Source organism: Anomaloglossus baeobatrachus, chromosome 4 (assembly GCF_048569485.1).
Source record: "Anomaloglossus baeobatrachus isolate aAnoBae1 chromosome 4, aAnoBae1.hap1, whole genome shotgun sequence".
Classification (NCBI taxonomy): Eukaryota; Metazoa; Chordata; class Amphibia; order Anura; family Aromobatidae; genus Anomaloglossus; species Anomaloglossus baeobatrachus.
This window is the reverse complement of record NC_134356.1, coordinates 413,514,633-413,530,000: the sequence shown is the minus strand read 5'-3', so window position 1 is coordinate 413,530,000 and position 15,368 is coordinate 413,514,633. Positions and strand designations below refer to the sequence as shown.

The 15,368-nt window shown below is 42.6% G+C and overlaps 1 protein-coding gene across 1 annotated transcript in view; it reads right to left on the bottom strand.

Annotated features, from left to right (window-relative positions):
• Nucleotides 1–668: 668 nt before the first annotated feature.
• Nucleotides 669–15,368, bottom strand: part of LRGUK (leucine rich repeats and guanylate kinase domain containing) — a 157,061-nt gene continuing 142,361 nt past the window's right edge. Inside the window, exons 19-20 of the mRNA XM_075342608.1 lie at nucleotides 3,360–3,529; nucleotides 669–2,868 (exon numbers count right to left, since the gene is read on the bottom strand). Of these exons, the coding sequence (XP_075198723.1) occupies nucleotides 2,681–2,868; nucleotides 3,360–3,529 (358 nt within the window). The 3' untranslated portion in view covers nucleotides 669–2,680. The remainder of the gene's footprint in view (nucleotides 2,869–3,359; nucleotides 3,530–15,368) is intronic.

The window sequence follows — 15,368 nt, the reverse complement described above, 5'->3', positions numbered from 1 at the left end:
GGTAAGGTTACAATCAATTATTTACATAATAGGATTGGTTGGCACTTCGGAAAAAAAAATGGGTTTAGGGCTACAGTTTGGGCACTCGGCCTGTAAAAGGTTCGCCATGACTGCTCTATAGCATCCTTGGGACGTGTTAGTTTTGAGTATCCTACCTTCACAATCAGGCCTAGATTTGTGGATTTGATATTGACTCATCCCAAGTGCTGCAATATCTTGTCTGCCAGTGATAATTGTGACTTTTAATACATCAGCACACTAAACTATCCTCAAGGCACTTGAAAACCCTCAGCTGAAGAGTATTTGAGCACAGAGGAGAACCTTGATCACATTAGAGTACAAGTCCTGCTTTTACAGCTGCAAATGGAAATTTAAAAATGCACATGTATGTGATTAATGTCTATTTTTTAATAAATAAATATCTCCCTGTTACTTTCATCCATGTAACTTAGTGCAGTTGTTAGTCCAAAATGTAGCATTTCTGTTCCTCCTCTTTTAAAGGTATTCACAAACTTTTTTTTTTTTTAAACACAAGTGTCTTCAAGTGTCATTTTTTTTATTTTACAACATTTGAATGTTGTAGAAAGAGTGCATACCCCAAATTGTATTTGTGCGATTTCCTTACTTCATCTGGAAATGTAGGGATACATTTATAACTAGGCAGTATATACTTCAGGTTCATAGAGTTTATTTCAACACATTCTGTCCAATTAGTGCTGACTGTGGAGGCTCACACCCAACGGACAAGGGGCTCGATATTGCCCAACATTTTTTTTATGCATTTACAGGAGGAATGACAACACACAGTCCTATGAGAATATGCTCCTAGAATTATGTCATGTGTAAGGCTAATATTTATTAAAAACACATCTGTCACAAGATCAGGCAGATCCTCTTTAACATGAAAATATCTTATGGAAAGCTGTATTATCAAGTGCAATATAAACTGTAAATATGGTATAAATTGATCTGCATAAAAATATATCCCTAACAAATAAGAATCAAAGCACAATTGGAAAAAACTTAAATAAATAAGTCTGATTAAAGCTGCATTCACACTTGTGGTTTTAGTTTTCTTTCTTTTTTCTGTTTTAAGGAACAGAGAAAAGGAATTTATGTAGAATACATGAAAGACTCAGGAGTGGCCCTATTGTGTAGGACACATGTCCGTTATTGTTTTTAAAATAAATCTTCTCCATGGTGTGCTTTTTTGCGGTGTTAAAAAAAAAAAATGGACACAAAACACAACAGTCAATAGTGCCCTTCTGGTTTCACCCATTATGCAACAGCTCCGTATTCCACACAAATTCTGTTTCTCTATTACTAAAACAGAACAGAGAAGTGGATCTCCAAGCACCAGTAACAGGACCTTACATGGTGCTATTTAGGCTTAAGGGGGCTTTACACGCTACGATATCGTTAATGTTTTATCGTCGGGGTCACGTTGTTAGTGACGCACATCCGGCGTCATTAACGATATCGCAGCGTGTGATACTTACCAGCGACCTCAAAAATGGTGAAAATCGTTCACCATGGAGAGGTCGTCCCAAACTCAAAAATCGGTAAGGGTTGTTTAATCATGTTGTTCATCGCTCATGCGGCAGCACACATCGCTTTGTGTGACACCGCAGGAGTGAGGAACGTCTCCTTACCTGCCACCGTCCGCAATGCGGAAGGAAGGAGGTGGGCGGGATGTTACGTCCCGCTCATCTCCACCCCTCCGCTTTGATTGGCCGACCGCTTAGTGACGTCGCGGTGACGCTGAACGTCCCTCCTCCTTGAGGGAGGGATTGTTCGGCAGTCACAGTGACGCCGCTGACCAGGTAAGTGTGTGTGATGCTGCCGTAGTGATAATGTTTGCAGCGGCAGCGATCACACGATATCACATGGGCGACAAGGGCGGGTACTTACACGCTCGATATCGCTAGAAATTGCTAGCAATATCGTAGCATATAAAGCCACCTTAAGACTACAAGGCAACATGTCGTGCAACACTGAATTCGCAGTGGCACACTGGATATAATGATTTCGCATTGTGCTGCGTTGCGACCTGTGATGTACCATGATACAGAGTTACATTTCCAAAAGTGTATAATTTTTTTCCCTCTGGTCGCAAGCTGCACGTGTTACGCCTGCTAAAGACTTCAATGCAAGTTGCATGTGAAATACAACTTGTCTGAAACTTGGCTGTTTTATTTACCACAAAATCAGAGCTCTAAAATAGTAATAAAAATTTGGGGGTTGCGCAACTTATCAGAGAACTGCTGTCAAGCGCCACATCTCACCTTGTAACCCCAACCTTAAAGGGACTCTGTCAGCACAGACTGTTTAACACTAGAACTACTGGACTCGTGACACCTATATAGAAATACATGGTGCAAAGTAGTCAAAATGACTACCTCAGTAGTTCTAGTGTTAAACCAAGTACAGATGCTCAGTGCATCATGACGTGGTCAATCATTTTAAATGCACCCTCCCACTCACTGGTTTTCCATCTATCTCCACTTTTTTCTGGCTCTATAAAACCAGAGCTATCAAAGAAGAGGGTGGGTACAGATAGAGGGAAAACAAAATGGTGGGAAGGTATACCTAAATGTTTGGCCACACCATGATGTACGAAGCGCATGTACTTGGAATGATCAGTCATGCTGTGCTGACAGAGTCTCTTTAAAAGCAAAATCTAACTTGATGACTTCTTGCGCCCTGATGGAATAGGTGGGAGAATTGGTTTGGTATTGGAGCCTGAGCGATTTGTATAGATTCTCGGTGAAGAGGATGATGATTTAGAATTGGAAGCACTGAGATCAGAGTGGTTTGAGGATGGAAGTCGTGGCGTCTCTGGAGTATTTCCCACATACTTAAGGTCACCTGTCAAGATTACAAAAAAGGAAGATATGCACGTTACATATGCTGCAATGCTAGGTTCTTAATTCTAATAACCGCTGTCATTTCTTTTTCAACAATAACATAAAATGGAAAAAAAAAAATTAATTATAATAAACGTTCTGTATACAAATTAATCATCCAGTAACGCTATTTTTAAAGCACCACTGCAGTGTTTTCTTTTGTTCTTTCCAGAGCTAGACCAGTGCTTTCAATCTAAGTCCTCTGCCCTGGAAAATACAAGCCCTCACTCTGCTATATTGAGGGAGAAACAAAAAAGTTATGGCTCCTGGACTAAGGGGAGGATAAAATGAAAGTCCAAAAACGAAAAATTGCCCTGTCCATAAGGGGCTAAAAAAAAAAAGGCTTGTCTTTGTTTTGTTTTTTTTACAAACAAACAAACAAAAAACCCTATAATCTAAGGTTTAATCTTCTGGTGGGAGCTTTGTCTTAAAACCTAAAAAGACCGTACCAACCTGACAATGTATCTTGTCCAATACCAGACAAATCCAACGGCTCTATGTTATTATCTGGAGGCGAGTGAATATTAATAACTGGAGTTGACTGAGACGATGATCTTCTTGCAGAGAAAGCACCAGCTGAAGACAGCAAAGAGAGCCCAGAGCTGGGCCTGGAATCTCTAGAACTGAAATTGACTACATTTAATATATTATCTGTATCATGACACATAAAAAGACTATGTTACACCAGATGGACATAGAATTATAGAATGTTTCAGTTATATTGATTTGCTAACAAACCTATACAACACTAAGGATCTGTCTCCACAATGCACAACACAAGCTGCACACATTATTAGGCCTCATTCACACATCAGGATTTTCATGCCAAAATTAGCAGTGTCTTCAAACCACAAAACAGGTTTCAATCTTTCAATTACAAAATGGATACAGCTGCACACTAAATGCCATCAATGTATAAGGGAACTCTGGTACTGCATTACTGCTATATGAAAAAATGAGATTTTTGGTTTTGAATTGACCAATGCATTTGTAAGCCCGGAAACCAACGGCAAGGTAAATCTCAATATTCCGGATACCTAAACTAAAATGCCACTATCTAGGTTAAAAACATCCATGTCTGGGCAGCTAGACTAAAAAAAAAAAAATCTAACTTGAAATGCCACTATCTGGACTAACCTCCATGTCTGGGCAGCTAGGACTCCTGGTATAAGGATCATGAACACAGCCTGGTTTATAGGGCGGAGTGCTCAGTCAGAAAGAAACTCACTACAAATATTTAAAAAAAACTGACCCGCACATCCTACAAGTATGTATAGGTGCCAGCTGAAAAAACATAGCAAATACAAAATGGATACAGCTGCACACTAAATGCCATCAATGTATAAGGGAACTCTGGTACTGCATTGGCCAATTCATAAACTAAAAATCTCATTTTTTCATATAGCAGTAATGCAGTACCAGAGTTCCCTTATACATTGATGGCATTTAGTGTGCAGCTGTATGCATTTTGTATTTGCTATGTTTTTTCAGCTGGCACCTATACACACTTGTAGGATGTGCGGGTCACTTTTTTGAAATATTTGTAGTGAGTTTCTTTCTGACTGAGCACTCCGCCCTATAAACCAGGCTGTGTTCATGATCCTTATACCAGGAGTCCTAGCTGCCCAGACATGGAGGTTAGTCCAGATAGTGGCATTTCAAGTTAGATAAAAAAAAATGCTGAATTGGTGCATGTGTTTCTATAAAGGCCCCTTTACACACTGAGACTTTTCTAGCGATCCCGACCTGTCCGGGATCGCTGGAAAGTCTCTAAACAGTCGCTGGTGAGCTGTCAAACAGGCAGATCTGGCCAACGACGCAGCAGCGATACGGACCTGCAGAACAACCTCGCTGGTCGTTGGGGATGTGTCACACAGCAGCTATTTGATGACTCACACCTATGTTAGGGGCGTGGTGTTTGGCGCTGAAGCCACCTAGGTGTCCCTTTTACACGGCCCCCTCAGCTCCGATTGGTGATCGCTAGTGCGTTCTTATTGGCGACCCCGAGCTCGGAAAGATTGGCAAAAGTCGTGCTTGTATATCCTTTGTTCCTGAACTTCTGTTTCTTAGCGGATCTTTGTAGAGTTCTCTGTGCGGCGACTCCACACTGGTTTATCTATACAGCATCAATACAGCTTCAATCAAATGATGATTACCGTATAGGCTTTATAGTATTGCAGACTGGAGAACTCTAGAAAACCATAAATAATAGAGTAGTGAGGTAAGAGTATACGAGAAACCACTAGAGACAATACCTCTATAAAAATATCTTTATTATAAAAATTAAAATACGACACCATGTGTCTTGGATAACATACATGTCATGGACAGTGTGCTAGTGAAATATCAGATGAAAGACAGGATGGTGTGAGGGAAAAAATCCTGATAGAAAAATAGCTAGACAGCGTTTAGAGGGGACTGAATTGAATCCTCCACTTGCCCTTCCTGTCAACGGAGGGTATCGTAATTTTTAGGGTACCCCCCGCTCCGGGTGGCTGACCCTCACTATCCCGGTTATTCACTGGCCTAATCCCTCCACCAAGAAACCAGGTGCAATAAGTGAATCGAACCAAGACAAGGACAATGACATAAATGAATTGAATAAATTGGTTCCTAGACTGGACCAGGTTTTCCAGTCACTGCAGCAAAATGGAATGGTTAGGACTGAGCCGGTGGTTCCACCAAATGTGTTTGAACCTCCCGCTCTCCCGACGCATTTCCCCCCTTCCTAACTGGGTAGTATGGGGTTCATCAGGGGTATTTTGCCAAGGACACCTGAAACCAAGACAAAAAAGATGCCGTTCAATAGAAAATAAATGCCGGTGCCTGACTAAGCCTCATATATGCATATAGCTTACTTAGAAGGTAGTTCCTAGGGCTGTTTATTATATGAAGTAACATATGCTGTGTACCTCCTCTTACGATACCTGAGGAGACGATTGTATCTCTCTACACAAACAAAATGGAGAAAAGTGGAGAAAAAGGAGAGAAAATTATCTCCATCACATGTCCCTAACGGAGTAGGTAGCTGGACGGACACATCATAGATCTATCTATCTATCTAGCTGGACCTAATTCCTTCACAGATGTAGGAAAGCAGAAGACACCTGCGAGAAAAGAAGCCAAGTATTGATACTTGGCTACTCCGTTAGGGACATGTGATGGAGATAATTTTCTCTCCTTTTTCTCCACTTTTCTCCATTTTGTTTGTGTAGAGAGATACAATCGTCTCCTCAGGTATCGTAAGAGGAGGTACACAGCATATGTTACTTTATATAATAAACAGCCCTAGGAACTACCTTCTAAGTAAGCTATATGCATATATGAGGCTTAGTCAGGCACCGGCATTTATTTTCTATTGAACGACATCTCTTTTGTCTTGGTTTCAGGTGTTCTTGGCAAAATACCCCTGATGAACCCCTTACTACCCAGTTAGGAAGGGGGGAAACGCGTCGGGAGAGCGGGAGGTTCAAACACATTTGGTGGAACCACCGGCTCAGTCCTAACCATTCCATTTTGCTGCAGTGACTGGAAAACCTGGTCCAGTCTAGGAACCAATTTATTCAATTCATTTATGTCATTGTCCTTGTCTTGGTTCGATTCACTTATTGCACCTGGTTTCTTGGTGGAGGGATTAGGCCAGTGAATAACGGGGATAGTGAGGGTCAGCCACCCGGAGCGGGGGGTACCCTAAAAATTACGATACCCTCCGTTGACAGGAAGGGCAAGTGGAGGATTCAATTCAGTCCCCTCTAAACGCTATCTAGCTATTTTTCTATCAGGATTTTTCCCTCACACCATCCTATCTTTCATCTGATCTTTCACTAGCACACTGTCCATGTCATTTATGTTATCCAAGACACATGGTGTCGTATTTTAATTTTTATAATAAAGATATTTTTATAGAGGTATTGTCTCTAGTGGTTTCTCGTAGACTGGAGAACTCTCTAATGATCCGCAAACCAGCACGCTCAGGAACAAGGTAGCTTTGAAATAAAGGACGGAAGCGCTAAAGTTGCCTTCTTTTCAGTGAAAGCCACCCAATCAGAATGCAACAGCGACCACCAACCGGAGGTAAGGGGGTGAGAAAGGGAACGCTATAGCACGCCTACGGGCTGGGTTCTAAGTCGCTAACGATGTCGTTGTAACGGTGTCAAACACACTGATGCATGCTGTGCAGCGGAAAACAAAGGACCAAAAAATGTTCCTGAACGATTTGTAGCGATCAGCGACCTCACTACGGGGGCCAGGTCGCTGATGCGTGTCACACACTGCAATGTCGCTGGGGAGGTCGCTATTTCGTCACAAAACCGGTGACGTTACAGCAATATCGCTAGCGATGTTGCAGTGTGTAAAGGGGCCTTAAGGATGAGCTCACATTAGCGTATATAAAATCTTCCAGATTCTCAGCCAGAAAATTGGTGACTGTCAGGCGAGTGTCATGTTTTTTCCTCACTTAGCATCCATATGTCATGCGTCTGCTATGCAAGTGTGCAGGTTTTTTTTCTAGGCCAGAAAAAAAAACCCCACACTCTCATAGCCCTCACATGACAAACGGATGCTAGGTGAGGAAAAAATGTTTGTAGCTTAGAATCTGCATGATTTTATATACACTAATCTGAGCGTAATAGCGCACCCTTAGGCCCTGTGCACACGTTGCGTTTTTTGACGCGGTTTGTTTTGAAATCTGCATGCCTCTCCTGAAGCCTGCAAAGTCTATGTGATTATTTCTCTCTCTGTCTCTCTCTTCCTTCCCCTCCACAAAAATATATTTTTTTAAACAGATCCAATTATAGAAATTAACCCCTTAACGACCCATGACGTACTGGGTACGTCATGGATCGTGTGCCGGTAAGCCCCGCCCCGGCGATCCGCACACATATCAGCTGTTATCAACAGCTGACATGTGTGCCTGCTAGCCGCGGGTGGAATCGCTTCAACCCGCGGCCATTAACCCCTTACATTTCGCTGCCAAAATCTTGGCAGCGATATGTATATGGGCGCCACCATGACAGTCACTTACCCCGCCCCCACCGGAAGTCACGTGACATGATCACGTGACTTTCGGCGGTTGCCATGGTAGCACAGGGTCATGTGATGACGCCTGTAGCTAACATGACTCATTTCCTCTCAATGCCGGAATACAGCCGGCATTGAAAGTGAAGCAGCAAATCTGCAGTTCTCAGCTCTGTAGCTGAGATCTGCAGATAGTGCAGAGCGATCGGATTGCTGATCGCTATAGCCCCTTAGGGGGACTAGTAAAATAAAAAAAAAGTTAAAAAAAAAGTTTTAAAAAATTTAAAAAAAAACAAAAACCTAAAAGTTCAAATCACCCCCCTTTCACCCCATTGAAAATTAAAGGATTAAAAAAATAAAAAATACACACATATTTGGTATCGCCACGTTCAGAAATGCCTGATCAAATTATAAAATCAATGAATCTGATCAGTAAAGGGCGTAGCGGCAAAAAAATTCCAAACGCCAAAATTACGTTTTTTTGGTCGCCGCAAATTTTGCGCAAAATGCAATTACAGGCGATCAAAACGTAGCATCTGCGCAAAAATGGTACCGTTAATAACGTCAGGTCGAGACGCAAAAAATAAGCCATCACTGAGCCTCAGATCCTGAAAAATGAGAACGCTACGGGTTTTGGAAAATGGCGCAAAACGTGCGCCACGTTTTTTGGACAAGCTTGTGAATTTTTTTTAACCCCTTACATACAAGGAAACCTATACATGTTTGGTGTCTACAAACTCGCACCGACCTGAGGCATCACATAGATACCTCAGTTTTACCATATAGTGAACACAGTGAATAAAATATCCCAAAAACTATTGTACGATCACACTTTTTTTGCAATTTTTCCGCACTTGGAATTTTTTTGCCGTTTTCCAGTACACTATATGGTAAAACTTATGGTTTCATTTAAAAGTACAACTTGTCCCGCAAAAAACAAGCCCTCATATGGCAAGATTGATGGAAAAATAAAAAAAGTTACGCCTCTCGGAAGAAGGGGAGCAAAAAACAAAAACGCAAAAACGGAAAGTGCCCGGGGGCTGAAGGGGTTAATATTATTCCAATATCTATTGATTAAAATTAACTTTGTTCATGGGAAAACCCCTTAGAACCAATGAGGCTGGTGTACTTATTGTCAAATCAAAGTCACATGGTTCTAAAATCTTGATTTAGAAATGCGACTGTTATCAGTCCTATGTAGGGCTTAAAATAATAATTTTAATGTAAAGCAGGAAAACGATCATAAAGGATAACACACACACTGTGTACAGAATTATCAAGTAGGTACACTAGCCTCAGGAAATCTAAGATCTGTTTAATAATGTACGCAGTTTGGATTGTAAAAGCTGGAAAAAAAATGGATTGTAAAAAATGCCTTAAAACATTCTCTCTCTCATTTTTCTAGCATTTGGCAAATATAAATAATTTTGGTAATCTTAATTGACCTAAAGCAGGAAAAGTTTATTCTGATATCATGTCAGATAGTGAGAGAAACCTGGATATGTGTCTTTTTAGAAAGTAGGCCTGAGAAGGACTTTTGGTTTTAGGTTGCAGTAACAAGGACAGTAAGGCAATAAACTTTACCTATATGCCTTTAAAATGATTCCTTCTTCAGCAACTGTCCCTATACTAATTTCAGTTAAGAGCGGTATTATTATAGAATAGAATATTTTTTTTTACATAGCAGCAGGCTAGAATCCTTGCCTGCATATCTCTAATTCACTTCTAATGCATCTTTTCTCCAGCAGCTCTCCCTACACTAATTGCAGCTAAGAAAGGTATAATTAAAGAATAGATTTGAATCAGCCCTGAAGAGGACTTTTGGGTTAACATAACAGTTAAGCTGGGTTTACACACTGCAACATCTCAAACGACATTGCTGTAACGTCACCGGTTTTGTGACGCAATAGCGATGTTGTTTGCGATGTTGCAGTGTGTGAATCCTATCAGCGACCCGGCCCCTGCTGTGAAGTTGTAATCGTTACAAATCGTTCAGGACCATTCCTAGGTCCTTTGTTTCCCGCTTTGCAGCATGAAGTTTCAGTGTGTGAAGACTTTGCAGCGACTTTGTTAGCAACTTCCCTTTCAAAAGGCTGCTTATCAACGTCCCCAACAACCAGCTAGGTCGCTCTGCAGGTCCGGATCGCTGTTGTGTTGTTGGCCAGGTTTGCCTGTTTGACAGCTCACCAGAGACTTAGCAGAGACTTAGGGAGGTCGCTATTGCGTCACAAAACCGGTGACGTTACAGCGATGTCCTTTGCGATGTTGCAGTGTGTAAACCCAGCTTTAGGCTATGTGCGCACTTTGCATCAAGGTAGTTGCAGTTCAAAAAGCATCCTCTGGCAGAAAGGACAGTGCTTTTGGCTTTAAAAATGCATGTAAAACGCAAAGAATGTAGCCTATGCGCACCTTGCGGTTTTAATGAGTTTTTAGTGCTTTTCCGGTGCTTTTAGAAACGCTGCAGTTTTGTATTAAATTGAATGGATGGGAAACGCAGCCAAAATGGCAAAAACAATTGACATGTTGCTTCTTTAAACGCTGAGTTTTTGCCCAAATTTATGCAAAGTACACGCAGCGTTTTGAACAGCAAAGTGCGCACAAGAAAGCTCAATGTCCCATTGACTTTGCTTGAAAAGCATAACGCAAGCATTTTGGCATGAAGACGCTGCAGTTGAAAAAGCAGTTGAAAAGCAGGTAAAAAGCAAAGTGCGCACATAGCATAACAAGGACTGTAAAGCCATAGTCACTGCCAAGATGCCTCTAAATACACCATCCCTTCTCTACCCACTAGCTCTCCCTACACTAATGGAAGCTAAGGGTGATAATATTAGAGAATAGAATAGATTTGAATTAGTCCTGAAATAAATTTTTGGGTTAATGTAGCAGCAACAAGGTCTGTAAGGCTAGAATCCATAATAAAATGCCTCCTCCAGCAGCTTACCCTATACTAAATGCAGATAAGAGTGGTATAGAATTATTTTTACATAGCACCAGCAATGTCTGAAAGGCCAGTATCCTTACCTACATTTCTCAAATACATTATAATTTCTCCAGCAACTCACCCTACACTAATTGCAGCTAAGAGTGGAATTATTAGAGAACTGAATAGATTTTAATTAGCCCTGAAAAGGACTTTTGGGTTAACGTAACAGCAGCAGGGCAAGTAAGGCAAAAATCACTGCCTAAATGCCTCTAATATGCTATCCCTTCTCCACCAGCTCTCCCTACACTAGCTGTAGCTAACAGCGTTATTATTAGATAATAGAATAGATTTCAATTAGCCCTGAAAAGGACTTTTAGATTAACATAGCAGCAGCAAGGTCTGTAAGCCTCTATTTCCTGCCTACATCCCTATAATACACTTTCCCTTCTCCAGAAGCTTGCCCTACACAAAATGCAGCAAAGAGCGGTATTATTAGAGAATAGAATAGATTTGAATAAGCACTTAAAAGGACTTTTGATTTAACGTAATAGCAGCAAGGAATGTAAGGCAATAATCACTACCTAGATGCTTCTAATACACTATCCCTTCTCCACCAGCTCTCCTTACACTAACTGCAGCTAAGCGAGGTATTATTAGAAAATAGAATCGCTATTTTATGTAGCAGAAGCAAGGACTGTAAAGGCTAGAATTCCTGCCTGCATGCTTCTAATACACTATCCCTTCTCCAGCAGCTAGCCCTACACTAAATGCAGCTTAGGCTAAGTTCACACACTGCGTTTTTTTGACGCTGCATTTTTGTGCGTTTTTTGCGGCCAAAAACGCACCCGCGGCAAAAAACGCACGCGTTTTGCCGCGATTTAGTGCGTTTTTTTGCTGCGTTTTTGCTTACTGCGTCTTTATGCGTTTTTTATCAGTGAACAAAAAAAAAGGTCTGATGTCATTTCCTTCTTCAATGTGTTCTTCATTCTCCACTAGTGTATGCAGAAGAGCAGACAGCTGCAGAACTACAAGGCTCAGCATGCTCCATCCAATAGTGTATGCAGGAGAGCAGACAGCAGCTGCAGAACTACAAGCCTCAGCATGCTCCATCCAGGACTGTATGCTTGAGGGAGAGTCAGGGGGAGCAGACCTACAAGGCTCAGCATCCTCCATCCAATAGTGTATGCAGGAGAGCAGACAGCAGCTGTCGAACTACAAGGCTCAGCATCCTCCATCCAATAGTGTATGCAGGAGAGCAGACAGCAGCTGTCGAACTACAAGGCTCAGCATCCTCCTTCCAGGACTGTATGCAGGATTTCTTTGCCCCCCCCCAAACAAAAAAAATGATGTGGGCTTCGCCATATTTTTGTATGCTAGCCGGGTACAGCAGGCAGGTACGGGCTGCCCCCAACTGCCTATTTGTACCCGGCTGGGAACCAAAAATATAGGGAAGCCCTTTTTTTTTTAATTATTTCATGAATTTCATGAAATAATTTAAAAAAAAAAAATGACGTGAGCTTCGCCCAATTTTTGAGTCCAGACGGGTACAACTAGGCAGCTGGGGATTGGAATCCACAGTGCAGGGTGCCCATGCTTTCTGGGCACCCCCGCTGTGAATTGCAGTCCCGCAGCCACCCCAGAAAATGGCGCTTTCATAGAAGCGCTGTATCCAACTCTTCCAGCTGCCCTGATGCCGGGTGGCTCGCTGGGTAATAATGGGGTTAGGGCTAGCTGTATAGCTGGCCCTAAGCCCGAAATTCATGGTGTCACGCCAATATTAGACATGGCCACCATGAATTTCTAGTAAAGATAAAAAAAAAACACAACACACAGAAAAATATTTTTATTAGAAATAAAACACAACACAATTAGTGACTCCATCTTTATTGAAATAAAGAACCCCCCTCCGCAGTAATCCTGGGTCAAGGGTCCCGCGCCGTCCAATCCGGATCCAATATCATTTGATCGGTTTGCTGGAAGGCAAAGCGATCAGATGATGTGTCAGGTTTTAGGGGCTGAATCACATCACACATCAGCTGATTGTATAAAAGCCGATTATACAATCAGCTGATGCATCAGTGCAAAAAAAAAAATACTCACTTATGTGCTGATTACCGGCAGCTCCTGCAGCGGAGTCTGATCCCGTCCGATCGCTGCAGCAGCTGCCGGTAATCAGGGATGAAGTCTCCTGACGCATCCGCTGATAGGTGAAGCCGGCCGGCCGCTGGCGTCAGCCCGAGACTTACGATCACCTGATGCATCAGGTGACTGCATCAGGTGATCCATCGCCAGGTCCTGCATCTATCGTACTGCCCGGGGAGACTGCACACACCCGGAGCGGCGATACCGTGAGAGGAGCTGGGAGCGGGCATGGCACCGGGAGGCTGCAGACAGGTGAGTATAACTTTTTTTTTTTCTCTACTGTTCACTTTTGTTTTTGCAGCCGCTTCTACCTCCCGCCCAGACATGGCGCCGCACGGCAGCATACATGCCCAGGACGGGAGGTGGAAGCGGCAGTGACGGTACCAGGAGGATTCACGCTTCTGTGTTTACTGACAGAAGGAATCCTCTTCCTGTACACGTCACTTTACTACCCACCTCCTGCGTTTATAGCTGCGTTTTTGGTCTTAGAAACGCACCAAAACGCAGCTATTTGCGTTTCTCATTGCGTCTTTCAACATCCCATTGCACTCAATGGATGAAAAGCACAGTGAAAAACGCGGGAATAATTGACATGCTGCGTTTTTGTGGCACCACAAAAACGCAGCTGAAAAAAAACGCTGTGTGCAGACAGCAAAAATGAAAACTCATAGACTTTGCTGGGGAAGCAAAGTCATGCAGCTTTCTGAGCAAAAACGCACCTGAAAACTGCGCAAAAACGCCGCGAAAAACGCACTGTGTGAACCTACCCTAAGACTGGTGTTATTAGAGAATATACAGTGCCTACAAGTAGTATTCAACCCCCTGCAGATTTAGCAGGTTTGATAAGATGCAAGTAAGTTAGAGCCTGCAAACTTCAAACAAGAGCAGGATTTATTAACAGATGCATAAATCTTACAAACCAACAAGTTATGTTGCTCAGTTAAATTTTAATAAATTTTCAACATAAAAGTGTGGGTCAATTATTATTCAACCCCTAGGTTTAATATTTTGTGGAATAGCCCTTGTTTGCAATTACAGCTAATAATCGTCTTTTATAAGACCTGATCAGGCCGGCACAGGTCTCTGGAGTTATCTTGGCCCACTCCTCCATGCAGATCTTCTCCAAGTTATCTAGGTTCTTTGGGTGTCTCATGTGGACTTTAATTTTGAGCTCCTTCCACAAGTTTTCAATTGGGTTAAGGTCAGAAGACTGACTAGGCCACTGCAACACCTTGATTTTTTCCCTCTTGAACCAGGCCTTGGTTTTCTTGGCTGTGTGCTTTGGGTCGTTGTCTTGTTGGAAGATGAAATGACGACCCATCTTAAGATCCTTGATGGAGGAGCGGAGGTTCTTGGCCAAAATCTCCAGGTAGGCCGTGCTATCCATCTTCCCATGGATGCGGACCAGATGGCCAGGCCCCTTGGCTGAGAAACAGCCCCACAGCATGATGCTGCCACCACCATGCTTGACTGTATGGATGGTATTCTTGGGGTCGTATGCAGTGCCATCCAGTCTCCAAACATCACGTGTGTGGTTGGCACCAAAGATCTCGATCTTGGTCTCATCAGACCAGAGAACCTTGAACCAGTCTGTCTCAGAGTCCTCCAAGTGATCATGAGCAAACTGTAGACGAGCCTTGACATGACGCTTTGAAAGTAAAGGTACCTTACGGGATCGTCTGGAACGGAGACCATTGCGGTGGAGTATGTTACTTATGGTATTGACTGAAACCAATGTCCCCACTGCCATGAGATCTTCCCGGAGCTCCTTCCTTGTTGTCCTTGGGTTAGCCTTGACTCTTCGGACAAGCCTGGCCTCGGCACGGGTGGAAACTTTCAAAGGCTGTCCAGGCCGTGGAAGGCTAACAGTAGTTCCATAAGCCTTCCACTTCCGGATGATGCTCCCAACAGTGGAGACAGGTAGGCCCAACTCCTTGGAAAGGGTTTTTTACCCCTTGCCAGCCTTGTGACCCTCCACGATCTTGTCTCTGATGGCCTTGGAATGCTCCTTTGTCTTTCCCATGATGACCAAGTATGAGTGCTGTTCACAAGTTTGAGGAGGGTCTTAAATAGTCAGAAAAGGCTGGAAAAAGAGATAATTAATCCAAACATGTGAAGCTCATTGTTTTTTGTGCCTGAAATACTTCTTAATACTTTAGGGGAACCAAACAGAATTCTTGTGGTTTGAGGGGTTGAATAATAAATGACCCTCTGAATAAACTTTTCACAATTTAAAAAAGAAATAACATTCTTTTTTGCTGCAGTGCATTTCACACTTCCAGGCTGATCTACAGTCCAAATGTCAGAATGCCAAGTTAATTCCGAATGTGTAAACCTGCTAAATCTGCAGGGGGTTGAATACTACTTGTAGGCACTGTAAT